The 26,568-nt window shown below is 42.9% G+C and overlaps 1 protein-coding gene across 1 annotated transcript; it reads left to right on the plus strand.

The window, feature by feature from the left end:
- The first annotated feature begins 411 nt into the window (after nt 1–411).
- On the plus strand, nt 412–26,176 carry LOC115167098 (homeobox protein aristaless-like 4). The gene is made up of 4 exons (XM_029721190.1): nt 412–1,291; nt 13,795–14,108; nt 18,780–18,908; nt 21,803–26,176. Exons 1-4 carry the CDS (start codon nt 946–948, stop codon nt 22,121–22,123), a joined length of 1,110 nt encoding a protein of 369 aa, XP_029577050.1. The 5' UTR covers nt 412–945; the 3' UTR covers nt 22,124–26,176.
- Nucleotides 26,177–26,568: the final 392 nt, after the last annotated feature.

A 26,568-nucleotide genomic window follows, 5' to 3' on the forward strand; every position in this document is an offset into this window, starting at 1 on the left:
CATTCACATCAAATGAATCACATCAAGAGTGGAAGGGCTTGACACGGAGATAATTATAAGTGCAAGGCGATTTCTTTCCAATCAGTTGATGACATGAGAAAAAAGGCCTTATTCATTTCAAAAAGTCAAAAAAGTTAGATCAACGGAATATAAGGATGAAGTTGTAGATATTCTGAATATATGCGAACTCATCTTTAACGATAGAAATTATATTCTGAGTGATATGGTTTCCAGAAAAATAAAACGTAATTCTGCTTAAACACATACCCCCCAAATATATAAATGGAAATCAGACAAATGTAGAATAGTTCTCCATGTCACAAATCACACAGTTCACATGAAACATGGATAGGCTATATTGTCCTGTATGTGTCGAGATTCCATTTGTCTGGAAGAAGTCCCCTCTTGACGAACCATTGCGAATCAATCATAAAATTGCGCTCTCGCTGTTGCCCTTCACTTACAATTAGTTATATATTCATACCCTAATTACATTAATGTCATGTGTTAAGTCCCCCCACATATAAAAAAAATAGAAAAAAAACGTTTTTTTCTTCTGAGGAAGGTCTGACATCACCCATTCATTTTATCAACATAATCACTCCGGAGAGGTCTTGACTTAAAGTCCGCACAGCTCTAGTGTATATCGGGGAGATCTGGGTTGCATCTTCTGAAGAAAGACGCATTTTTGTTACTCCTCTAAACCTTAAGGGGAGTTTTTAGCTTTTGGTCAGCGAGTGGTTCCTGGAAAACATCTGAATCGTTTTATAACCAAACACAGCTGCCGTGCCAGTGTATGTGTGTGTGCGTGACAGTGTGTATGCGTGTGTTCATCCGTATGTGGAAGAGGGAGAGAGAGTGAGGGTATCTGTTTGCTTCCCTTTCCAAAACGGAAAGAAAGAAAAAAGTTTGGAAGTCTTTTTCTCCCAGTAACTTTTTTTAGGCATGAACGCCGAGACGTGCGTCTCATACTGCGATATGACATCCATGGATTCATATTATAGCCCCTCTGCACCGCAAGGTAGGGATCATCCGACGAACCCGTTTAGGACATTCCAAGTAAGTGACACCAAATACAGCCCCACTTTCCTGCCAAACAAAGGTCAGGCTTACGGAGAAAAGTCTCGGAGCCCATTCCAACAGGAGTGTCAGTCATTGGATGCCACCACTGGGGAAGGCACCTTTAACAAATACCACCTCTTCATGCAGAGGTCTTCTTGCAAACCCCCCCCCGAAGGAGGCAAACTGCACCAAGAAAGCGGACACAACGGAGCGCTCAATCCCTGCTATGGTGAGTAAAACCACAGTTCTGTTTGGAACGAACGGTCCCGTGTCCCATATTGTTTACTCTTATGGAAAAAACATATCAAATGACAACAGAAATTGTGCTTGTGTTCTGTATACACTGCTCGGTGTAAATATCTGTTCACTTGACTAACTGACTATACCCTCAATTATGAGGGATGTTTTGAGTATTTTCTTAAAGTTGGGAACGTTATGCATGTCTCCAGATGCCTCGTAAACAGTTTCCTGTAAATTGAGAAATTCCTTCCAATAACCAGAACCGATGATAAAATCAAAGAAATGGGTGAAGTAATCACGTCTGCTATCATTCCGGATGTTAGGATAATATCACTAATCGCATATGAACATTTGTCAATGCATGAGTCTTTACAAACTCAATGTGATGGACTTCACAACTTACTACCAATATTACGGCCACAACTATCCCCTGTAACACAATTACGAAGAGGCATAACCTTCCCGACTATCACGTTTTCCCTTTGGCGATTGAATTAAATTAGGCTATATTTAATGCGATAATCTGCATTACAATCCTTAATATTGAATCTGAATCGGACAATTGAATTAACACGTTTTCAAGCATGAAAAATGACCGAGCGTCGAATTGACTTTAATATGGGAAATAGTTTATCAGCGGACCAATATTACTATTGTCCCAAGTCTCTTTACATCTATAGGCTACTTACTCAATATGGTCTCATGAGCAATAGATATTGGGGGAGTTTGCAAATGTTAAGAATCCATCGATGACATACATACACACACACCCACACACACCCACACACACACGTTTCGGCACCTATATGATATCAAGGTAAAGATAATTGGATTCTTGTAGAAAATATTGCCCAAACTGATAGCCTATGGTGAATTGAAGATTGTAACTAAAACATTGCTGATCAAACAGCCTGATTTTCTGAACTGACAAAATAACACTGTAAAGGCCTCTAGCCTACAATAGCCTACGTGCACTGTGCAGTTAGTTGCGTTATCGTGACTTGGGTATTGGTGACCTTATAGATGTTTGTATAACCATACAATAAAACATAACGGATCACAAGTTCTTAAGAAATATTTGTTTATTTTACAATGAAATACAACCTTTAACTTTGTAACTGGAAACCCACAGTTGCGTTGCATTAAATTAATATGTAATGTGTAAAATACCTACATGCAATTCTTAATTCTTAATAAGAAATAATACCCTCTACTGATTTACCGAACTATATCTTTATGTTGAAGATATTCTGCAGAGGTCTAACAAAGGGCACATCTTGAGCGCAGGAAAAATCCGCCCATGCTATAAATTTAACACAAATACCGCAAAATCCATCGCTTTCTCTAACCATCTGCGAGCAACTTGTGGGTGAGATGAAAACCCACGGACATACAGCGGCTTCTCAGATGATGAACTGGAGGGAAGCATCAAATACCGCGGTAAAAGCTTTCTGGAACCTCTCTCAGGAGAGTGGCTACAAGTGCTAAGCATTTTTTTAGGAGTTATTACAAATTTCAAACGTGATTCATTTGTTGTTTATGGTTGAGTGACCAAAGCCAGATGATATTCGATACGTAGGCCATGAATCCTCAATAAAATGGTTTACTTGAACACGACTAAAGCAGTGCTAAAATTATAATAGAGGCAAAATATGCCTAAGACTTTTTGCCAAATAATTATTTCAGTCTCACGTTTCGAACTGTAAACCAATTGCGGCAGGAAGCCTAGTGATTAAAGCTTTGGGCCAGTAACCGAAAGGTTGCTGGATCGAATCCCCGAGCGGACATGGTAAAAAATCTGTCGTTCTGCCCCTGAACAAGGTAGTTAACCCGGTAGGCCGTCATTGTAAATACGAATTTGTTCTTAACTGACTTGTCTAGATAAAAAAGAGTAGTTAGCTCATTTCTAAAACATTTTCATTAAATGTGGTCCAATTCTGTCTCAGGTTTAGGCTACATTTAGATCAAAGATGTCCGACAGGAGTTCCTTCATTTAAACGCACATTCTTCAAATGTTTTATTACAAAAAGTAAGAGTGCATAGACAATGATCGAACCACATGATAGTTTATTGAACGCTATAGGTAACATTAAGCTCAAGAATAAGTAAAAATCACCCCAATTTCAATAATCCTTAATTAATCATGCTCGAAAATCAACCAAGCGCTCTGTGAGGGAAGCTTAAGTATTTTTTCCATCCATCTGTGTAATTTAGAAAATGTAAATGTGTACCCATTACTCCTGACTTATAACATAACAATAACATCCGTTTTCCGTTTTTCCGGATCAATAAATAGAAAAACAAAACCGACACTAAAGATGCATGCACAGTGAACGTATGGACACTGGACAGTGCTGCTAACACAAACAACATCCAAATGAAAAGCAAATGCCAGATTACTGAAATTATAGAATGAAATTAGAATTTTTAACAATTTCCATCAATATACTAATATCAATTTGCACTGTTGTGCATGGGAACGGTTCGATTAAACGAAAGTATAGGCTTCACCAAACCTGTTAATGAATCCCTATTACAGATATTCTAATGAATATCTAGTGAAAACGACAGGAGTCCTGTCCTTCGTGAAAATGAGAAAATGGGGACACAACCAAAGAGGATATAACGAGTTGAGATGTCAATATGAAAGCGAAAGCACTGAATCACTGCTGTCAAGGAGGAGACATTGATCAAGTGTCTGGTCTAGCGGGCCAACGTGAGAAAAAGTACACATGAAGAAACTTCAGTTGAACTTTGCCATGCTGTTCTTACTGTTGGCTAATGGCTACCATGATGAGGGTCAGGATGATATTAATGAGGATAAAGATTATATTATTGTTGATGACTAGACTATCATCATCATCATCATCATCATCATCATCATCATCATAACAGTAATAATATTATTATTATTACATAATTAAGTATTTACAGCTGAGTTACGGAGGAGGGCTGTGCACTGAAACATGCCACTAACGTGCCAGAATAGGGTTTCTGTAAACCCAAATGAAAGCACATAAACCAATCAGTCTTTTCCTCGCTACATAATTAGTTGAAACGGGTGACGTAACATAGCGTAGCCATCAATATACGATTTAATGATGGTCTGCTGTGCAGATGTTATCGAATCTCTTTGGTTTAATCAAATAACTTTAGACAACAACACACGAACACCAGACACTTGCTTTGTCAAGAGTATGCGACTGATTGATCACTGCTGGGAATCTATGCGAATACGACTACTACTACTACTACTACTACTACTACTACTAATAATAATAATAATAATAATAATAATAATAGTAGTAGTTAAACAATAGTTAACCATATGAGCATATTATGATGAATCAGAAGTCATTTACCGTATGCACATCTTTATTATTCAAAAAGCAACAAGTTGCCTATTATATAGTCATTATATAGCTTCCAATATTTAGATCATTCTGAACAAGAAAATATTCACCTGAAATAAATGAGTAAATACTCTGATCCAAACTTGAACCCTTATGTATTTTCTCTATTGGTCATTTAAGCACATTAAGCATCGGCGCCAAACGTGGTATGCCTATATCATTACGCCTACAAGTTATTCAAGTTAAACAGAATATTCAGTTGTTCATATATTTAATTTCCAATCCTGTGTTATGGCTTTGCTTAACCTTTGGTACGTAATGACTCACAGGAGAGGCGTGCGTAATATAGCGCGGAAAAGATCAGGCCTAGGCCTGCACATAAACCTGAAAGAAATTACGAATATGCTCGGCGTATACAAAGTCAACTAATGAAAACGTATAGACACGGACTGAAAATTGAATGATCGATTTGAAGGTGCGTTTGAATCACATAGGCCTATACTAAAAACCCAAACACATTGTCACACTTTCCTATCAACTCGGGGTCATATTTGCAATGGAATGCGTTTGTGTCCGGGGAATAGTTTTTATGTTCCGTAAACCTACCAGATCACATAGTCACTCACGAGATCTTATTTAGGGTCACGTTTTAAAGACCCTAAACCTGGTCTTGGAAGCCTTATTGGTTTCGACCACAGGTATAAATCATGGCAGGTAATTCAACGGGGACTTCGTGAGTTATTACTTCAATCAGGCTTAAGCAGGTAGGCTGAAATCCCCGCAGTCAATGTCTTAACAAAATTTCCCGCTAGACACCGCGGTGGCCTTTGAAGATAATACCAGCACTGTTTTCGGGAGATTTCAAGGGAGTTTGTTTCTTTTCGCGTTCAGCTGAACTTGCCAGTGACCTGTAGTCTACATAACGTCACACACTCAGTAGATGTAAAGAAAATGATTGCCGCTGTTAATCCCAAACAAACCGCCATAAATAATACTTAGACTAATGATGCCGTCCTAATGTATCTTATTAAAGCAATAAGTGAGCCACTAAAAAGGAAGTTTACATATCTAATATTTTACAACAGATACCCTCTGGGCACATGTTTTGTTTTTGTCCTTGATTCAAATAACCAACTCATCATAAAGCTTTGGTTATTTGAATCAGCTGTGTAGTGCTAGGGCAAAAAACCCAAACTGCTCCCAGGGGAGGCCCAGGACCAAGTTTGAGAAACCCTGTTCTATGGTATCACAGAAGGACCCTGGCTGGGTAGACCATGCACATTTTTACAGTGGAGGTCACCCTTGCAGCAGCCTTGCCTGACCACAGGTATGACTGACTCCTCAGATAGAGCGAGCGTTAAAGAGCAGGCAGGAAAGTCTCAGCACTACAGGAGACCTCCACCATTAATGTGACTCAGATGTACATCAGCACTTCCCCCAGTTATTTTCATACTTTCAAAGGCCAGCCCCCAGTAACCACAGGCAGTCCTTGAGTGTCCAAGAGGTGACTGGTTTGTGTAACCTTGATAAACAAGTGCTGCATACAAATACACAACATGTCACCAATACAATATTTGTTTATGGGATGGGTTGCAAGTGATTGAAAGGATCAGGGAATGATTTTGTGGACATTAACATGCTGTACTGTGCTTGCAAATCTTTACGTATTGTAAGAGGAAGGAAACAAATACTTTGTGCCTGCAACTTAGAAATGAGGCAAAGGAAAATGTAATGTTTCGTCAACCAAATTGTAAAGGACAGCTAGAACCCTTTAGATTTTCATACAGGTTTTCTAAGCCACCATTGAATTATGGTAAAAACTGTTGCTCCAAAAGAGTACAGGGTAACACATGGCATGGTTTCAACCATTCCTCCATTCAAACCTCTTAAGATGAAACAATGGGACACTTTCTATGGCCCATCAGTCCAGTTACATTGAGGTTCACTCAGATCCAGCAGCTCTGGACCAATAGTATGCTACTTCAGGGACAACATATACAAGGTCTGTGCATTAGCAGTAGGGGAGAGCAGTCCCTTTCCTAGCCGGGTCTACATGCAGTGATAAAAGCTTGTAGACTCCACTGGACTCCAGGCTTCATAAACCACTCCTCTCCTCCAGGTAATAGGATATTTAGGGCCTGGCTCTGAACATCTCAGGGCAAAACTCAACCTGATAAAATCTGACAACAGGTGGCCTTTACATTGGGGGATTGTGTTTTTTAACATTAAAATATATAGTAGAATAGAATAAGATGGAATAATAGATCATTTCTTGACTTGGTTTGACACACACAAACAATGCACATTGTCAGAGATAGCTATCCATGGCTTCTCTGCAGTGTCAAGAGGGGTCAGAGTACCCACTGAGAACGTAACCTTCAAACTAGGAACATCAATCTCTTTGTATTTTTCTTGAAGCAACAGGAGTTTTCCTCTTATGGTGTTTGACTGTCCTCCCTGAGGACAGGACACAGAGACCTTTAACTCTGGTTTCCTGCCCTTTTTAGAAGAGCTGTACCCCAAAATTCTCCAGAGAGAATCGATCTAAAACCCAAAAGAATTCAAACAGAAACGTACATTATATTTTCGCAACATTTGTAGTCAAGATCACCATTTACTTTAACATTCCAAGAGCTTTTCCAATGAACTATTGGTGAGCTATAGACGGAGAGAGGAAGGTTCTTTGTTGTGACATTACAAGCATTTGGTATATAGTTGCGGTTACAATATCATGTTTTCACTCAAAGAGAGGGAGGATATCGGAGTTGTGAATAAACTATCCTATGAGATCCTTTCAATCTAGACTGAAGCCACCAACACCCCATCTGCTGCCCTTTCTCTCTCTACCGTCTTTAGTATAGCACAACCATTTGAGCCTTTCTTTCTGTCCGTCTGTGCTGATTGATATGAGCAGCGGGTAATAGAAACCAGCCATGGAAGTGCTGCGAAGCCTGGAGAACCAGGACACACTTCAGCAGGTTGCTGACATGACTAGAGGTGACAAGGACCTAGGATCATTTTACCAGTTAACTCGTATTTTGGCACAGCAATTTACATTAGGCTCAATCTGCCGGCCGGAGTGCGACAGGGCTACATTGAACCTCGTACTCCAGGCCTTCTCTCAACCCGGCAGTCAGATCCTCTGCTGTGTAACTAAACCCTCCATAGTTGAGGCCCTCAGAGGATGCTTACTGATCAGGCGTCCAGCACAAAGAATATCCCACAAGATTAGTCTGTAATATCACCTACTGCGTATACATTTTCTCAGAAGTTATAGTACAGTAAAAAGTTAGCATGTCCATTGGCCTGGACAGTGGCACCCATCACAATAACTGAAATTATAAGCATGTTGCTTTTTTCTATAAACTACCCATTGAATCACATTATTTCACATGGGGTTTCCTAATGACAGAGTACTATGTAAGTTCACATGGGAGCTGATGTAAAGAATTTTAAGAAGCCTAGATGAAATTATATATTATTTCAGAAGCAGATGATCATTTTTGCTTAGTTACAAGTGATTAACAATTTGGACCACCAAGGACAATCTAGTGCTCTTTCCACATTGTATTTACTTCAGTATAACAATGCTATTGTCAGAAGTGGAATCCACATTATGATAAGAGGACAGTGACCAACCTGTCTTTTATTATGGCATTCCCGTGCACTCATAAAATGTATGTTTGCTTCATTGTGGTTTTTAACATCACCCGAGAGATTCAGACCTCACTGGGAAAGGAGGGAACATAACGTCAACTGTTAGATAAACTGAGAGGATCTCACATTAAGAAGCCTTCCCCTCTCAAGGGGTCTTCCTCTGCATTCATTCAAATAACCTCAAATCTGTTGGAACATGAAGTCTTTCTTTCTTTTAGTCATTTCAGTACAGTACTGGTTAAAACCACAGCATACGCAGTCAAATATTATTTTGCATGAACTTTGCATTACACTGGGTATTATATCTCCAACACAACATACAGTGTTGTTACAGTTATTACTGTGTATTTACATGGGTATAAGAGCAGGGGAAAATGTTTCCAGATATGCTAATAAGTTGGTTTCAGAAAGACAAATAGAGCTTTGTTCCTTCATCTTATGTGTAATTGTCTAACACTGTCTTGTTTTAGAGCAGCCAAACTGTGGAAAAGGCACTGAGTAGACACTAGCCCAGTCTCAGGCTAGTGGAGATCCTGCCATGCTCTAGGGCCTGAGAGAGACTCTCAGACAGATAAAGAACATTGAAGAGAGAGGGGTGATTTATCAGTGTCTCAGGCTTTATGGATACGCTCCCATAGCAGTTGTTTTTTGGCGCAGCGTGCGCACTTCACAGCAGCCTGACGGGATGAATCATCCCTCTCAGTATTTGACTTCAAAGTGGACGCTTACCTATCAGATGCTCCCAAACTACTGTAGCTATAAGCTAGTCAGAGAGGTACTTATGGAACTTATCCGTTAGCTGAGGTTTTGTTTACGGCGTCAGGCATATGAGAGGGAAGCAGGGATATGAGAAAGGCATGGGCCTAGTGAGCACCAGCTTAGGCTAACCTTGAACTGTTTCAATGACTGCAATTGACACCATAGCCTGCTCATACTGCGGTGCTATTCGTAGTGGTGTCATGGTGCTCCTGACCAGGAACAAGATCGTTTAAGAAGGACTGGTTTATAAGAACTGCTGAGACTCGACTCCATCTGCCTTTGGGTAGGCGATTAGCTCTGGTTTTGCAAATGGCCGTGTAGGCAGAGGGTTTGCTAATAAGGCTCTCCCCATTCTAATGTCTTGTGGTGACACACTCACAGGCTGCAATAAAATGGATCAATGTCTCTCACATCCCTTTTCATTCGTCATGATGTATGCAAGACAAAGTTTACATCGCAACACACCAGTCAGTCTCTCCATCCACTACCTGTGCTAGTTAGTGTGTCTGTCTTTATGTAACAGCCTAACAGCCAGCGGAACGGGCAGGAAGCGAGGACTTCACAGAGATGGCGGGACTTCAGAGCACAAAGCTTCCCATTATGATTCAATCCATATTTTAAGAAGGGAAAACAAACCAAATTAGAGTTACAAATAAATGCTTAGCAGAGAAAACAGCTTACACAAATTTCCTCTGCTCCCTGGGTCCAGTCAAAACAGGGATCTATCAAGCCTAGACTACACACACTTCATCTCTTTTATTTCTGTTTTGTAATATTTAGGGATATTTCTTCGGGTTTGGGAATATTTTGTCATTAATCGCTCTCAGTCACCGCAGGGTGTCTAATTTATAGTGTTTCTTTTAAATGCTGTGAGCTGACCCTAGCCATCATTTTCAATAAAGAGGCTGGGGAGGCGCCCTGTCGCTTTACTGCCAGTTAAATTACACTTTGATGTTCCCCTCTCGTTTTTGACAGCAACTTAACGTCTGTCCCCGGTGAAGGTCTGACCCTTGCTAACTTTAAGGGGTCCAGCACGGATATCCAAGGGCAAGAACTATAGTCATTTACCCCTCATAGCATAGCTGCTATGATGATCATATCTATTACTCTAACGTAACCATCTTTTCTCTTATTTTGACATTTTCTGTGGACAAAACTTTTTAAACGACTTACAGTGCAAAATATAAAATTACGTTTGAAGACATTTTTTTGTGGGGAAATGTAGACGCTATTAAAAGGGGTTTACAAGACCCTGTGTTGCTCTGCAGGCAGGTGTGAATACTGTTAGGGTTAAACTGCCAATTAGTTCTCTGGTTTAACCTCACCCCTCGTCTCTCTCACCCACTGATGAACTCTGCTTTCAGACCCTCTTGGTTTCAGCTTGGTCAGACCTGGACTGATTTAGTAGAGTATTCTGTTTCCTTAACATTGTAAAGAATAATATGACGATTTCAGTTCTGAACTACCTTGTACTTGGACACAGCCACAGTTCTGTATCACATCTCATTATTTCCTACTTTAAACAAACATACAAATAGCATAAAACAGCAGTTATAATACTGGAAAGGAACAGGGAAGCTATTTCAATTTTAGATCACAGCAGTTGTACAGTCACTGTAGACTTGGTATGTCAGATCCCTAACAGGGTTGGGGCAGACAAAGAACAATGGGCTCCAGACGTGCCTCTCTCCGTCAGAGAGCTGTAATTGGAACTGATGTGGAATCTTGGATCCAAAGTAAAAAATAAAAAAATCAGTGAACACTGTTGTAGAGCAGATTCCTCTAAATGAGAAACACGCATTCTATGAGGTTTTAGCAGAAGGGACTGAGGAGTTTATTGTCTGCTTGCTTCCAAGTGTTGTATCAGGGATGCTGAGATCTAGATCTGTATAACAGGTGAAAGGTGAAAATGAGAGGGGGGTTAACTGTAACCACTGATAAATTACAGCAGCATGTCAGAACATATCCTGGCTTAGAGACAGAAGTGTCTTTGCTTTATATAGTATATAACATATCATACTTTCACTAAGCCCAAATATGATTGTTAATCCGATCAGCTAAGGTGAAAGTGTCTGAGTATCAGTTATCTTCAGGAAAATCCACCATGATGCTAAATGGAAATGTCTGCCTCCCCAATCAGTGGAATGCCACTCTGACATTGCTCATCCTAATATTCATACATTCCTTAATTTCATTATTTTACTTTAGGTTGTGTGTATTGTGTGTATTGTTGTGAATTGTTAGATATTACTGCACTGTTGGCGCTAGAAACACAAGCATTTCACTACACCCGCAATAACATCTGCTAAACATGTGTATGTGACAAATATAATTTGATTTGATTTAATGATGCTGTATTTCTGAAATACTTTAGTGATGACTACTTTTAGTGATGACTGATAAGCTCTTTACCGCCATAGTTGAGATGGAGAAAATATTACCTCTGCTATTTCAGAAGGACCTCTCCATGCCAATTACTCTCAGTGGCTTCTTGCTACAGGCATATCTCCTTCTATCCGTCTTTTACTAACCCAACTCTGTTAACAGGAAGGAACAATTCAACATTAGCCTTTAATGGCTGTGTTCACTCAGGGCTCCCTCCACTGCATGGGATCCTGACTGACATTATTTGCAATAAGACTTTCTGATGTTCCTCATCCATATGGCCCAGCCCCCAGGAGGGTCCACTGCTGTTCACCTTGGGCAGTGGAGAATGCCTTGCCTCGCAGCCACGGCCCAGCGCACGAATAACAAGTGGGAGATTGTCACGATACCCTGCGCCTGCCAAAAACCATCAATGACACAGGGCATAAACAAGAGTCTTTGATCAGCAGAGAGCCCTTGATTTCAAAAAGCCTGACAGCCTTGCCTTGTTGGGACCATCGGTGCAGGACATATGATGAGGGAATAACTAGAAATGATTTACATTTTGGTAAATGCGTTGAGCTAGCTCGTCTCAGGCTTAACAGGATGTGTCAGTCCTGGGCAGGCAGCAGGCAATGTGGGAGCCATTATACCCCTGGCCAGGGCCCGGGCCCCGGTCGATGCCGCCTGCCTGCCTGACAGTCCACAGTGGCCAGGGTGCTCAGCAGCAGCCTGGAGAAGGCAAACTGACACAGCCAGAGAGAGTGAGCATGCTGCTGAGACGGCTCAAATCAGACCCTCACAATTATTTACCAACACCAGGAGTAATCTTTTTCCTCATATCCAACTCTGAGGGAAAAGCTCTAACTAACAGTATGACAATAACAGACAGAATGAGAGTTGGAGGTTTTGAGAATCAGACGGGTGAAACATAACAGTGCAACAGTGATTGGTATAAGTGAACAACTAAATTACAATGTTATGGTAGGAAGTGGGGCTTTCCCTAAGTGTGGCCCCTGCAGTAAACAAATCCTACAGCACAAGGCTTATATTTCTCATGGTGTCATTGACTGTTATGCGGCTCCCTTTACCCAAGTCCTTGAAAGGTGTGTAGGGCGGGGGACCGGGGGTGTGTGTATCATCAGATGAGCTATCAGGTCCCCTCACCTTGCAGCACATTACCCAACAAGGCTCTGTGTGGAGGGCCGGAGGGCATGCTGCCCTGCTGTGTTGAAAGCAGTACGCACACCAGAAGCTCACATGCACACCTACACCCCCTGGCTCTAACTTGACAAGGCTTTACCCCAGCCTCAGATAAGAAATGAGCACATCCCAACCCTGGGCTCCCTAAAATAACTCCCTGTCTCTTAGAGCTAAGCTAAACAGAGGGGAGCGTAGTGCCTGGACTCACCACTAGACCGAGCCAGAGGGGACGTCACCAAGCAGAGGGGTTGAGAAGCAGATGTGAGGTTTGGCTTGGACCCCAAACCATATTCTATACCCCCTTGAACAGCCTAGAGACCAAGCGGGAGGGTTTGCAGTTCATATGAGTGAGTATGACAACACATTGCCTTCCCAGGACCCCAAACAGACCCCTTAATAGAAGCCGTAACGGAGAGAGTTTAATGATCCACTGGCAGGGAGGGCAGTAAGGGCACAGAGGATTGGCACTATAGTGGAATAATGAACGAACGGCACACTGGCACAAACAGCATCATGGGAATTTATGATCAGTAGGCTGACTGAGGTTTCACGGATAGGCTGCTGTGTGTGTTTCCCCTCGCTACAAATTACCGTCCAGCAAATTGCCACTGACACTCTTGTTGCAGGGTTAGTTTGGTCGCGTTAGTAAGTGAGCTTCAGCTTGCAGCCGCACCACAGACCACACCCGGCCCACGCGTCTGTGTTAAAGACCTGAGTTCCCCCAGCGTAAGACCTGACTCCAACCCCAACCACACTGAGAGAGAGAGAGAGAGAGACGTGAAAACCTGTAATTTTCTACTATTCTGCAATTACTGCCTGCCAGGGTGTCTGTTTCCATGATTTATGAGCAGCAGTATGGAGGGAGTGTTCTGGGAGTCACACAGCTTACACCCCCACTCCTAACCACACCACACCATGAACCAGAGTCCAGACCTGGAACTAACTGGCCAGGGAGCTTTCAAAGAACAACATGCTGCAAGAGTCATTTGGTCCTTGTGCTAGTGCTATATAATACTGTAAACACAGTCTAAATGAGTTTTCTGTTGCACATCAGTCCCAAAACATAGGGTGTCAATAATAACCACATCCATAATAATTGAGCACAGTACGAGATATAATGTGTTCTAACACCTTCCTTCTCTCATCCTCCCTCCAGGTAAAGACAGCTCAGGACTGACAGACTCTGACCTGACCCCGAACTCTGACCCCTCTGGGATGGACGGCAGCTACCTGAGTGTGAAGGATCAAGGCGTGAAGGGCCCCTCGGACCGACCGGGCTCGGACATGGCCAGCCCCATGGACAAGGGCGAGGGTGAGAGCAACAAGGGCAAGAAGAGGCGTAACCGCACTACCTTCACCAGCTACCAACTGGAGGAGCTGGAGAAGGTCTTCCAGAAGACCCACTACCCAGATGTGTACGCCCGCGAGCAGCTGGCCCTCCGGACTGACCTGACTGAGGCCCGGGTACAGGTAAGACTGGCTCACCTGAGAGGAGCTCTACTGCTAACCGCTACTTACTCAGGTCCTGTGAAGATCTGGGACTTCAGTCTAGCAGTATCACTTTCATTACACATCAATAACAGTTATGATCACCATTATAAACAGAAGCACAATTGGTAGAGGTCTATACTTGAGCATCCTTTACTTTAGGCCACGACTGGCTAAACAGGAACAAGGACCAACGCTATCTCGAATCAGATGGCGGCTGTTAGTTACTGAAAGGACTTGAACAAAAACCGGACAAAGCCAATGACTAGGAGACTGTGGATAGAACCACATTAATCCCTCAACATCTGTGGCTTTGGAGAGATAACGTCACCAAGCCACCAGGGTGAGAGTGAGATTTATTTGGTAATGTGGGAGTAGGGGCCAACGCAGGGCAGGGGGCCCCAAGGGGCTGAGGATGGAGCTGGGCCTCATATGTTCACTGTCAAGAGAGCAGACTTTCATCCACATATGAGGAGACACGCTTGGTTCTGCTCAGCTCCACACCCTAGCCTGCACCTGAACCCCTGGACTTCTGAACCTCTGAACTGAGCTCTGCAATTGGCTAACCAGGCCTGGGGCTACAAACATAGAACCTTCCTGTGACCTTTCATTTACATATAATCCATCCATGACTACTGCCACATTCCAGCATTGGTGGATAGATGATGAGACTCCCCTCGTTCGGAGCACAGACACAGACACAGACACACACACACACACACACACACACACACACACACACACACACACACACACACACACACACACACACACACACACACACACACACACACACACACACACGTGTGCACACGCAAAGTCTACCAAATGCCCTTGGATTCATTGTGTTTTTCTTTCATTAACATCCTGTTCAGGAAGAATGTGTCCCTTCCCCTGAGTCTCTAGTAAGTTGTGAGGTTCGAAGCAGCCATCATGCACTATTCCATAGGAAACATGCCACGATATACCAATACCAACACAAATATCTGTAAATACAAACGTCATGTGAAAGTAAAGAGAGCAAGTGCAGCCAGAGAGTTGTAATTCAGCCTAGACCTCCCTCTCTCTCTCTCTCTCTCTCTCTCTCTCTCTCTCTCTCTCTCTCTCTCTCTCTCTCTCCCTCTCTCTTCCTCTCTCTCTCTCTCTCTCTCTCTCTCTCTCTCTCTCTCTCTCTCTCTCTCTCTCTCTCTCTCTCTCTCTCTCTCTCTCTCTCTCACTCACTCACTCACTCACTCACTCACTCACTCACTCACTCACTCACTCACTCACTCACTCACACACACACACACACACACAGTTGGGCCTTTTACAGCCTAAGCTCTCCCACTGACCCTCTTAAAGCATTCAAGTTAAAAGACACAAGATGCCTCGTCAGTCAAAGAACCGGAACTTCCGCTCTTTACTCAGAAAAAAGGAGCTTCACACCTCATGAATTCTGCATCTACAGTGGACAAACTGTTAAACTAAATCCACAAGAATTTGTCCTGCTGAAAAGCTCATAGTACTGTGGGTTTTTGTCGATTGGAATTCCACTGAGATTTCACTTTTGTGGTTGTCAATAGATTTCCAAACAAATAATTATTGAAATACCCTCTCTTTAGTCCACTTAATAGGACAAAACAAGAGGAGCTTGTAAACTTGCCTGACTGTAAACGATAGCCAGAGAAATGTTTTTTTTTTTCTGTCTACTGGTTTCAAAGGGAGGAAGTCAGTTGAGCTCTGAGTCATCTGCACTCCAGATACATCTACAGGTCACAGGTCAAGGGTTTCAATAACATCACGTCTCTCAGACTACCTTGCTGTCAGTCCACAGCTCTGAGGCTGCTGGACGTTGTTTGACATGGGGAGTATATAATGCAACATGAAATGCCAATATGAGTTAAGGACCAAACTACAGACCTTAGTTTAGATAAAACAGGACAGCCACCCATCAATAAGCATAATAACAAATCATATAAATATGATATTAGATGTTGTGCTCACAGCTGGGTAACTATACAAGTTAGAAATACTTGCTATAGTATGGAAACAGCAGTGGCAGATGGTCTCTCCAAGCTGGTCTCTGAATTCAAAGTGGCTGTATCCCCATGCAGCTCCCCTGCCAGGACAGTTTGGCATTTCTGTGTTCTTTCTCTCTGTGCTGGAACATAACTAAAGCCTCATAGTAAGTCTCTAAGCTACTTTAGCTGTCAATGTCTTTACCAATTACTGTCACTACCCAGTGAGCACAACACAAACACTTAGTTCTGCGGAACAAATCCTGTCTAGGGAGGAGTCGGACAGAAAGCACGAACAAACCGTATCTGTTGGTAGATAGATATTTACTGTCCGAACATGATCAACAACTCTACTGGTGGATCACTGTCAAAAGACACAAAGGGAGAAGGTGCATGTGAACCAAGGAGTGAGTCCATCCAACTATCACAGTGTATTGTTTACAATCTCTTCTCCACATAATTTATCATTGTAGTTGAAGAGGGGCTTCATGGGCAATAGAAGCTAGTGAGTATTTAGGTTGTATGAGACTGTTGAAAGAAAGACATGAAGACAGAGAGAGAAGGAAAGAGACAGATGACAGCAGTGAGAGGAGAGGAGAGGTGAGGAGGGAGCGTAGCTTCCTTCTCTCTTGTCTGTGTGGCTCCTCTGGGCTGGAGGGGGAGCATCGGAAAGCCAGGGGTTTAGGTGTCAGGAAATTAAACATAAAATGAAAACAAGCTCTGGTTTGAACATTCTCCCATGTCACTTTCCAATTTCCCAAATTCCCTACTCAGATTTATAAAGGGAGGAAGAGTGTGAGTGAGTGAGTAAAAGAAAGAATAAATGACCAAGGAGAGATAGAAATCATGTCAGGGGTGCAGAAAGAAAAAGGGGGAATAATTGGCTAGTTATTGTGCTCTCTCACAAAAATGCTGTGATACCATATACTGCCCATATATTCCCTGTATCAGTGTAATCAGTGAGTAAAGCTTTCTAAACAGACGCTGTGAAGCTGAGGGACAGTGCTCTCTGTGCTCTCCGCTCTGTGCCTTGACATGAAGTGCAATCAGAGTCAGGCGGATATCAGGTTACCCAGCTCTGAGATAGGTCCTATGCCGTTGTGAAGGGGGAGGGCGCCAGGCCTAAGCCCATCTGAGACCGACTCTATTCAGATCACTTTCTCCAGCTTTGATGGAAATTTAAACACAATAATGCTTTCAATAAACAACCGTTTTAGGCTCAGATGTCAAAGGTAATTACAGCACACTTTTGTCATGAGAAAATTGCCCTGTTCCTGTCAGAAGACAAAGAAAGGGAGGGAAGGGTCTGAGAACGTTTTGTTTTGAGTACTCAAGTGAAAACCTCCTCTCCACATTGTCTGTATTAGAGGCCTAGAGATCCTTCTTTTCTCCTCTCCTCTCTGATTGCCCACCCGCCCAGGGAATCAGACCAACGGATTTATTACTTCACCCTATTTTTAATTATACCTCTGAAAGTGTGTGTGTGTGTGTGTGTGTGTGTGTGTGTGTGTGTGTGTGTGTGTGTGTGTGTGTCTGTGTGTGTACCCATATGTATGTGTATACTTGGTTGACGGAGAGGGAAAATTGTATGGCAGTGGCTGTATAAACCACTAACTGATTGACCATAGGCTCATCCTCAGAACCAAGTTCAAACTCTGTGACAAATCAAGATTGCAAAACAAAGGAGGCTCCCCCTTTGAATAGTCCTCCACTTCACAAATCAATAAATAGATGGAGTTAATCTGAAAGTCAGAGGGATCACAGGGAAAGGAATTTCTGGCTGCTTTTGAGACTATAAGCTTAAGAATAGTTTGCTTTATCTACAGAGCAGCACATACTTTCACTTTTTTCCACTAAGAGTTTCGGCACATTGATGTCTGTGCAGATAGAACAGTCGCTTTGGCTGTGATCCTCAGAACCCTTTTTCCATACAGAAAATAATAGTGTTATTTGTATCAATCAGAAAGGCATTCTCCTGAGAAGTGGTGGAAAGTTTAAAGCTTCAGGGTTACTGGGTCCAGTACTACCTCCGCCCCGGCCGCCACTGACTCCCCCACTCCCCCATCTCCCCTCCACATCTCCCCCTCCATCCCAACCTCCTGCTGCTGATGGCGCTGATAGGAGGGGAACTCAGAGGAGGCCTTCACAAGGCCTGTCAACTCCCCCAGATGTCAAACTCCAGCCAGGTCTCTGCTTTCTCTGAGAGGGAGACTGTAAAAAATAAGCCATGCACACAGGCCCAGGCCCAGGGCTGAGGGCAGAGAGTCCCCTTCTCTGTGATTCCCCTGCCAGGCCAACCCTGGAGGTTCCTGTTTCTCAGGTGCCTGACCATGCTGCTGTACAGTGCTTGCTCACAGTTCACCCAGACTAACTGAGCCCCAGGCTTGAGAGACACACGGCAGTCTCTTTCCTCCCCTTACAGCCAAAAGACACAGACCAGCACCACAGTTATAATCACAACAGTGTTTGTGCAAGTTATGTGCTTTGTATATTGTACTGTAGGCCTACATATTATTTTAGTTCTATTGGATGTTCAGGGAAAAAAATGTATGACTATATTCTTCTTTCAATTTTGAACTATGCTCTAAAAATGAAAATATATGTATCTATGGATCTTAAGTGACTATGTGACTCAGTCCTGACCTTTGCCCAGCAGGTGTGGTTCCAGAATCGCCGAGCCAAATGGAGGAAGAGAGAGCGCTTTGGTCAGATGCAGCAGGTCAGGACACACTTCTCCACGGCGTACGAGCTGCCTCTTCTAGCCAGACCTGAGAACTATGCACAGGTAATAATAATAATAAATAATACAGTAATTGAAGGTATTTACAGTTGAAGTCGGAAGTTTACGTACACTTAGGTTGGAGTCATTAAAACTAGTTTTTCAACCACTCCACAAATTTCTTGTTAACAAACTATAGTTTTGGCAAGTTGGTTAGGATATCTACTTTGTGCATGACACAAGTCATTTTTCCAACAATTGTTTACAGACAGATTATTTCACTTATAATACACTGTATCACAATTCCAGTGGGTCAGAAGTTTACATACACTAAGTTGACTGTGCATTTAAACAGCTTGGAAAATTCCAGAAAATGATGTCATGGCTTTAGAAGCTTCTGATAGGCTAATTGACACCATTTGAGTCAATTGGAGGTGTACCTGTGGATGTATTTCAAGGCCTACCTTCAAACTCAGTGCCTCTTGGCTTGACATCATGGGAAAATCTAAAGAAATCACCCAAGACCTCAGAAAAAAATTGTAGACCTCCACAAGTCTGGTTCATCCTTGGGAGAAATTTCCAAACGCCTGAAGGTACCACATTCATCTGTACAATCAATAGTACACAAGTATAAACACCATGGGACCACGCAGCCGTCATACCGCTCAGGAAGGAGACACGTTCTGTGAATGTACTTTGGTGTGAAAAGTGCAAATCAATCCCATAACAACAGCAAAGGACCTTGTGAAGATGCTGGAGGAAACAGGTACAAAAGTATCTATATCCACAGTAAAACGAGTCCTATATCAACATAACCTGAAAGGCAGCTCAGCAAGGAAGAAGCCACTGCTCCAAAACCGCCATAAAAAAGCTAGACCACAGTTTGTAACTGCACATGGGGACAAAGATGGTAATTTTTTGAGAAATTTCCTTTGGTCTGATGAAACAAAAATAGAACTGTTTAGTCATAATGGCCATCGTTATGTTTGGAGGAAAAAGGATGCTTGCAAGCCGAAGAACACCACCCCAACCGTGAAGCACGGGGGTGGCAGCATAATTTTGTGGGGGTGCTTTGCTACAGGAGGGACTGGTGCACTTCACAAAATAGATGGCATCATGATGATGGAAAATTATGTGGATATATTGAAGCAACATCTCAAGACATCAGTCAGGAAGTTACAGCTTGGTCGCAAATGGGTCTTCCAAATTGATAATGACTCCAAGCATACTTCCAAAGTTGTGGCAAAATGGCTTAAGGACAACAAAGTCAAGGTATTGGAGTGGCCATCACAAAGCCCTGACCTCAATCCTATAGAACACTTGTGGGCAGAACTGAAAAAGCATAGGCGAGCATGGAGGCCTACAAACCTGACTCAGTTACACCAGCTCTGTCAGGAGGAATGGGCCAAAATTCACAGTGGGAAGCTTGTGGAAGGCTACATGAAACGTTTGACCCAAGTTAAACAATTTAATGGCAATGCTACCAAATACTAATTGAGTGTATGTAAACTTCTGACCCACTGGGAATGTGATGAAAGAAATAAAAGCGTAAATAAATCATTCTCTCTACTATTATTCATTTCACATTTCACATTATTACAATAAAGTGGTGACCTAACTGACCTAAGACAGGGAATTTTTACTTTGATTAAATGTCAGGAATTGTGTAAAACTGAGTTCAAATGTATTTGGCTAAGGTGTATGTAAACTTCCGACTTCAACTATTTATAGCATTTTTTTCAAATGCTCAAACAAAATGCTTACATAGTAAGGAGGAAACTCTCCTCAACCACCACCAATGAGTGGCACCCACTTGGATGAAACACAGCAACCGTTTGTGCCAAAACGCTCACCAGCCATCAGCTGTCATGGTGGAGAGGTGAGGTAGGTCTTGGAGGAGCAGAGAGTGGGGTTACTTACATCTTCTGGGTGTTACAGACAAAGGATTTGAGAGAGTAGTTCAAGCTGAGGGGGAGGCCTTTCTCTGAGATGCATTGAAAGATCAGCAGGCCCAGATGAGGCAGCTCCCCTTCCTGTTCTCTCCTCTCTCTGTCTGCCCCCCAGAGAGTGAGGTCAGGCTGGCTCCAGTGACAGGCCAGACACACCCTCACATTGACCCAGAGAACCCCCCATGTATTATTCATCTGCACAGAGGGTCAGAGGGCAGGTGTGTGTGTGTGTGATGCTGTGGAATGCAGCTCTGTGCACATCTGGCCACTCCATGCAAGCCTCCAGCACCACTACCCAGGCCCCCATCTCAAACACCCCCACACCCACATCCCTATCAGCTCCCTGACCACCGCAGCTCTCTCTCTGTCTGTGGAGGAGGGTGACAGGAAGCATGGAGATTACTAAGACAGCCAGGCAAGGTGTTGAAGGACTGAGGTAGGAGGGAAATGTCTTTCCCTTCAACTTATGTACCGACCTGCAGCAACCCTCCAATAGGGTTTTCAACATTCAAATATCAGGCTATGGATAAGTAGACCATAATGTGAATGTTGCTCCACAGAGTTGATAAGTTAATTAATTATTCAAGTCGATTTGACAGACTATGGTGGGTATCGTAGGCTTCTTGATCTTCATAGCCTATTTGTAAAGCGTTTTACCATAAAAGGTCTACCTCGTCTTTAGGCCATTGAGCACGCCGGGCGAAATACCAAGGAAGAGACAAGTGGAGACTGGTGCACAAGATAGCCATTTTTTGGGTGGTGAGCATTGTAGACTGATGTACTTCACTGAGGAAGTAAAACATGACAATAAATAATTGTACAACTTGTGCTGTATTGCATTAGTATCCTAGGTTGGTTCTTTTGTTTGTAAACAACATGTCAAACACACACCACATCCTTCATTCTGCAATAATCATATTCAGTCCACAGAGGGTGTCTGAAAAACTAAGCACTGACTCACCCACATAGTTTTGGTATTTAAAGTGACCCTGTCCTCTCTCTGCGTTTCAGATACAGAACCCATCATGGATTGGTGGCGGCAGCGGAGCATCTCCTGTACCAGGCTGCGTAGTGCCCTGTGACTCAGTCACGTCCTGTATGACCCCTCACCCTCACTCCGGTAGCGGTGTATCTGACTTCCTGGGCGTCCCGAACCCTGGGGGTCACATGGGACAGACACACATGGGCAGCCTGTTTGGGGGTCCTGGCATGGGGTCAGGGATCAACGGGTACGATCTGAACAGCATGGACCCGGACCGCAAGTCCTCCAGCATCGCCGCCTTGCGTATGAAGGCCAAGGAGCACAGTGCAGCCATCTCCTGGGCAACATGATGCCTCAACAGCAGCAGGACAGGGGCCTCTGGGAACCCCACCACGTCCAATCCAAGCCAAAGCAGAGAGGGGGGCCAGTCTGTGCTACTATAACAGAAATATTGATAATCTAAAATAATAATGATGATAAAAGCCATAAAAGCCATTGCAAATTGCTGAAGAGGAGAGAAAAGAGACTAACAAATCTGGACAGTGAACTTCTTTACTTTGTGTCTCTGATGGGAGAGACCAGTGGACATCAGAGATGAACAACAGTCAGTCAGTCAGGTAGTCAAAGCTTGAGGTGAGAAGCAGGAAATCAAGAATCAGACCTATCCTTGAAGAGACTAATGAATTGGTTGCTTGTTGGAAACAATGTGCTGGTTATACAGTAGCTATAAATTATAACACAACAAAAATAACAAAAAAAGCTGAATAGATTTGAACCAATCCCTGCACTTATTCAGTTAATACAGGTAATGCTGTTTGTACAGATATTGAGATGCGTCCGCTAACACACCTGCTATTGAGTGTCACTATAGCTTTTTCTGTTCAGGTGTTATTATACTTTCTTGTTTTCCGGTATTTAAATTTTAAGTGTGTATTTTTTAATTCATTTTGATCCTGGTTTTGTCACAGAATCCCTTGTCCCTTTCTGTCAGACTGTGTGCGAATGCAACTATTCTCTCCACATAAACTGCAAACTGATATTCACATATTTACATACATTTGGCCTGATTTAGGTCTGTGTGTACATTTGGGTTTCCTTAGGTCATTTTGGTCAGATTTACTTCAAGGAGAGGGGTGTAGGTAGTGGTCAAGCCCAAAGCCGATCCATCTCCGTCAGACTAACTGAAAGAATGCTGATAAAATCAGTCATATTCTTCAGTCTGGGAAAGAGGTAAACCATTTCAAAGGTAGCTTACTGTTTCTGGTTTGCATGGTCAGCACTAGCATACTTTAGGTTTGTGCTACCTTCCAACATTTAAATGTCAGATATTAATCCAGGTTTGTTTAAGTGCGGGCAGACGGAGATCCCTACTTGCCCCACTGATGGGCCGTCACTGAGCCAGAGAGGGACGGGGATGAGGAAGCGGTGTGTGTGAGTATGAGAGAGAGGCACAGCAGGCCTGCTGGGGCCTACAGGTCTGAGAGCACCAGACAGGCTCAGCTCTGTTTGCAGGAGGAGATTCAAAGTGGACATGCCATTTCCTCACCTCGCATTTCCACCTAGGGAGTTACAGGAAAAGTGCCCTCCAGTCCCATTGCCAGAAATAACACCCAGCGGCAGCCTTGAACAGCAGAGAGGCAGTGTAGATTATACAGTTTTTGTAGATTATACAGTTTTTGAGGGGGATAATAAAATGCTGACTAACGCCATCAATGTTGACCACTGTCAGTTTTCATGCAAAGCCTCACCACCCCTTATAGCCCCCCCCCAGGCAACAACCGGATCCCCCGTCCCTGCACCTCAGTGTGGACATGGAACAATGCGGGGGGCAAACTGGCATCCGTGCTTTCGATGGCTCCATGTCACGATTTGCAGAGGTGACAGAAATAGTAGACGTGTTCCATCATCTTATGCATTATGGGCTTTCTGTTTTCCCAAGGTCCCATTTGGATCAAGTCAAAACAAAAGGTCTCATAGATTTGAAGCCAAATATGATACCCCATGCACCTTAAGCAGATAATCCATCTCTAATTCCGTAACACAAGCCTCATTATTTCCCCTTTCACTAGGTAGCTCTGCTAGGATATAATGGTATGTATGATCCAGGATGAACTGTCAGCATCTACAAACATTGGATCAGAAACCCTTTCCAAATGACGACTCAGATTGGATCCAGTTTTACATGGCAGTTCAAGCCTAATGCATGAACATACTGCTGACAACATGGCTTGTCTCTCAGTGTTTGGAGGTGCTCCTCTGCGATTTGGAGATGGGGCCCTTGTGCTCTCATAGGCCGCTCTAAGGGGTTGCTGGGAGGGCGAACGGGCCGCGGCGTTCCGGCATTCTGGGAAAAGGACAGTGCACACAGCTGCGCTCAGGGGATAAATGCAAAACAAACATGCCTCGCACATGCTTCCCCTCAGCTGTCATGGCTCCGTTTTCAAAGAAGCCCCCACACTGCACTAGGGCTCTCCCTCTCGCTCCTCTGGCCGAATGCCTGCCCCTCCGGCACTACGGCCATACACAGCCGCACAGCCAGTCTGCAGCCTTTTTAATTAACACTGGGACATCTGTGGACAGGGATTCTTTCTGGGATTGTGTGACAGAACAGACAGAGCCGCCTGTGGCTCTGTGCTTCAGGTTTGCCTATAGCTGTCTCTGACTAGGGCTTGGGGGGTTTACAGTGCTGGGTTGGGTGCTTCTCAGAGCTCAAACACACATGAAGCTCAGGTCGACACAGTTGATTTGTTTACCGTTTTCGTCATGTTTTTTAAAACATTTTAATTTCTTTATTTATAGACATGTTCTGTTATCTGCAGTTCTCTATTGATTGAAAAGGACAAAACCGAAAGCTCAGTGTTAAAGACTGCAGAAACGTACAAGCCCATATGAAGCCTTCTTGGATGAATCACAGGTCAATATGTAAATGTTCTCTTTCTCATCTACCCTAATCGAGGCACAGCTTGCCTTAGGGCCTTAACTGATCAAATATGCAGAATTTAAGTAGTTGCGAAACAGCTTGTATATCAGCTCATCCTGTTGTATCCTGCAGGGGTCCCAGTCTGTCCCTCGGTGATGATGTCACCTTTCACACCACCCCTATCATTTCTAATACTACTGAAGCAGGGCAATAAAAATAAGTAAATACTTATTATAATATAAAACTGTGTGTTGTGTGTGCATGTAAAAACATTTTTTTTAATGTAAATTGGACTGATTTACAGGAATTTACAAAGACCCTTGAAATGTTACTAATTTGATGTAAAGTTTTGCATTCTTTTTGTGAGATACTTGTGGGTTGGTTTTTGAGTGATCCTTTTGAAGGGGGTGGGTGTTCTTGGTTTGTTGAGTTTCCAAGTATTTTGAAAGGTTTTTGTGGCTTTAAGCTATATTGTACGGCTTTTTAATAACGATGGTATACTTTTACTTGTGTTCATGTTCTCATATATATTTTGTGTGAGTTACTATAGTACAGTAAGTTATTGCACTTACATAATAATTTAGAAAATTGTTTTACAAGCAGAGCAAAACGGTTGTTCATCACATACTTATTTTTTAAAACAGCATCAACTATTTTTTTATGGTTAATTGAAGTGCAGCTTCAATTGTCACGAATGATTTCATATAGTTCCCACCAATTCTTTAAAGGTCCAGTGCAGTCCAAAATGTGATTTCCCTGATTTTATATATATTTCCATACTATGAGGTTGGAATAATACTGTAAAATAGTGAAAACGATAATGGCCTTTTAATGTGAGAGCAGTTTGAAAAGACTGCCTGAAATTTCAGCTTGTTTTGGTGGGATGGAGTTTTGGCCTGCCTGGTATAACATTTGTTAGACCATTAAGAAAGAGAGCTCCAACCCACTCTGCCAATTTCAGCTGATGTTCAGTTCTCCCCATTCAAACCACTCCCAGACAGTCTGGCAAAATTCTTGCTTGAGAAAGTGCTCTTTGCTAAGAAGTTGTTTCTTTTGACCATTTATATTGAAATCACATTAAGGTACTTCATTGCTACCCTGAAATTATTTTATATTGCGATTAAAAAGGCTGCATTGGACCTTTAAACAATAAAACACATTTAGTCAGAGGTCAGAGCTCAATATTTGACAATTTTTCGATGCTGTTGTGTGGTGGGAATGATGCTACTGCAGAAGGATTCCGATTCTCATGGAAAGATCCTACATTTAAAGACTGGGATGTTTTTAGGATGGCAAGACTGAGGATTCATTAAGCGTAGCAGTTTTTACAATATCCTCAGCAATGTGTAACATCTGACCTTAATAACATGTGTGGAGATTTTGGGGATTCTGGTGTTGTTCTGTTTATACTGATGTCTATATAATTACGATGGAGGGGTGGGAGGGCCATCAATAAAAATCTAGAGGGTTCCAAAAAAAAAAAGCACATCCATCTTCTTGCATTACATATCATCTACCTCATATGTTCCATGACTGCGTCAGTTTCAGTGACAGCCTAAAATCCCTCTGCATTTCAGACATGAGATCGCACAACCCCCAAGAATATCACACTAATTAAAGTCGACAAAAATACTAACAGCGCCCTTTTGAACTGCAGACATTGTACAGGGTGGATTAGGGAGCGTATATTAACAGGTGACAGGCGAGGCTGAACAGTGGTGCTGCACACGGCCTGGCTGTCACAACAGCCCTGGTCAGACATGGGCTTTCACCAAATCAGAATGGAGGACAGAGAGCGTGACAGACACAGAGGCTTGCTACTGCTGCCTGTGCATGATAAAACCAATAAACATACATCGTCTTCCACGTCTAGAA

The sequence above is a fragment of the Salmo trutta genome, chromosome 29 (genome assembly GCF_901001165.1).
Source record: "Salmo trutta chromosome 29, fSalTru1.1, whole genome shotgun sequence".
In the NCBI taxonomy this organism is placed as follows: Eukaryota; Metazoa; Chordata; class Actinopteri; order Salmoniformes; family Salmonidae; genus Salmo; species Salmo trutta.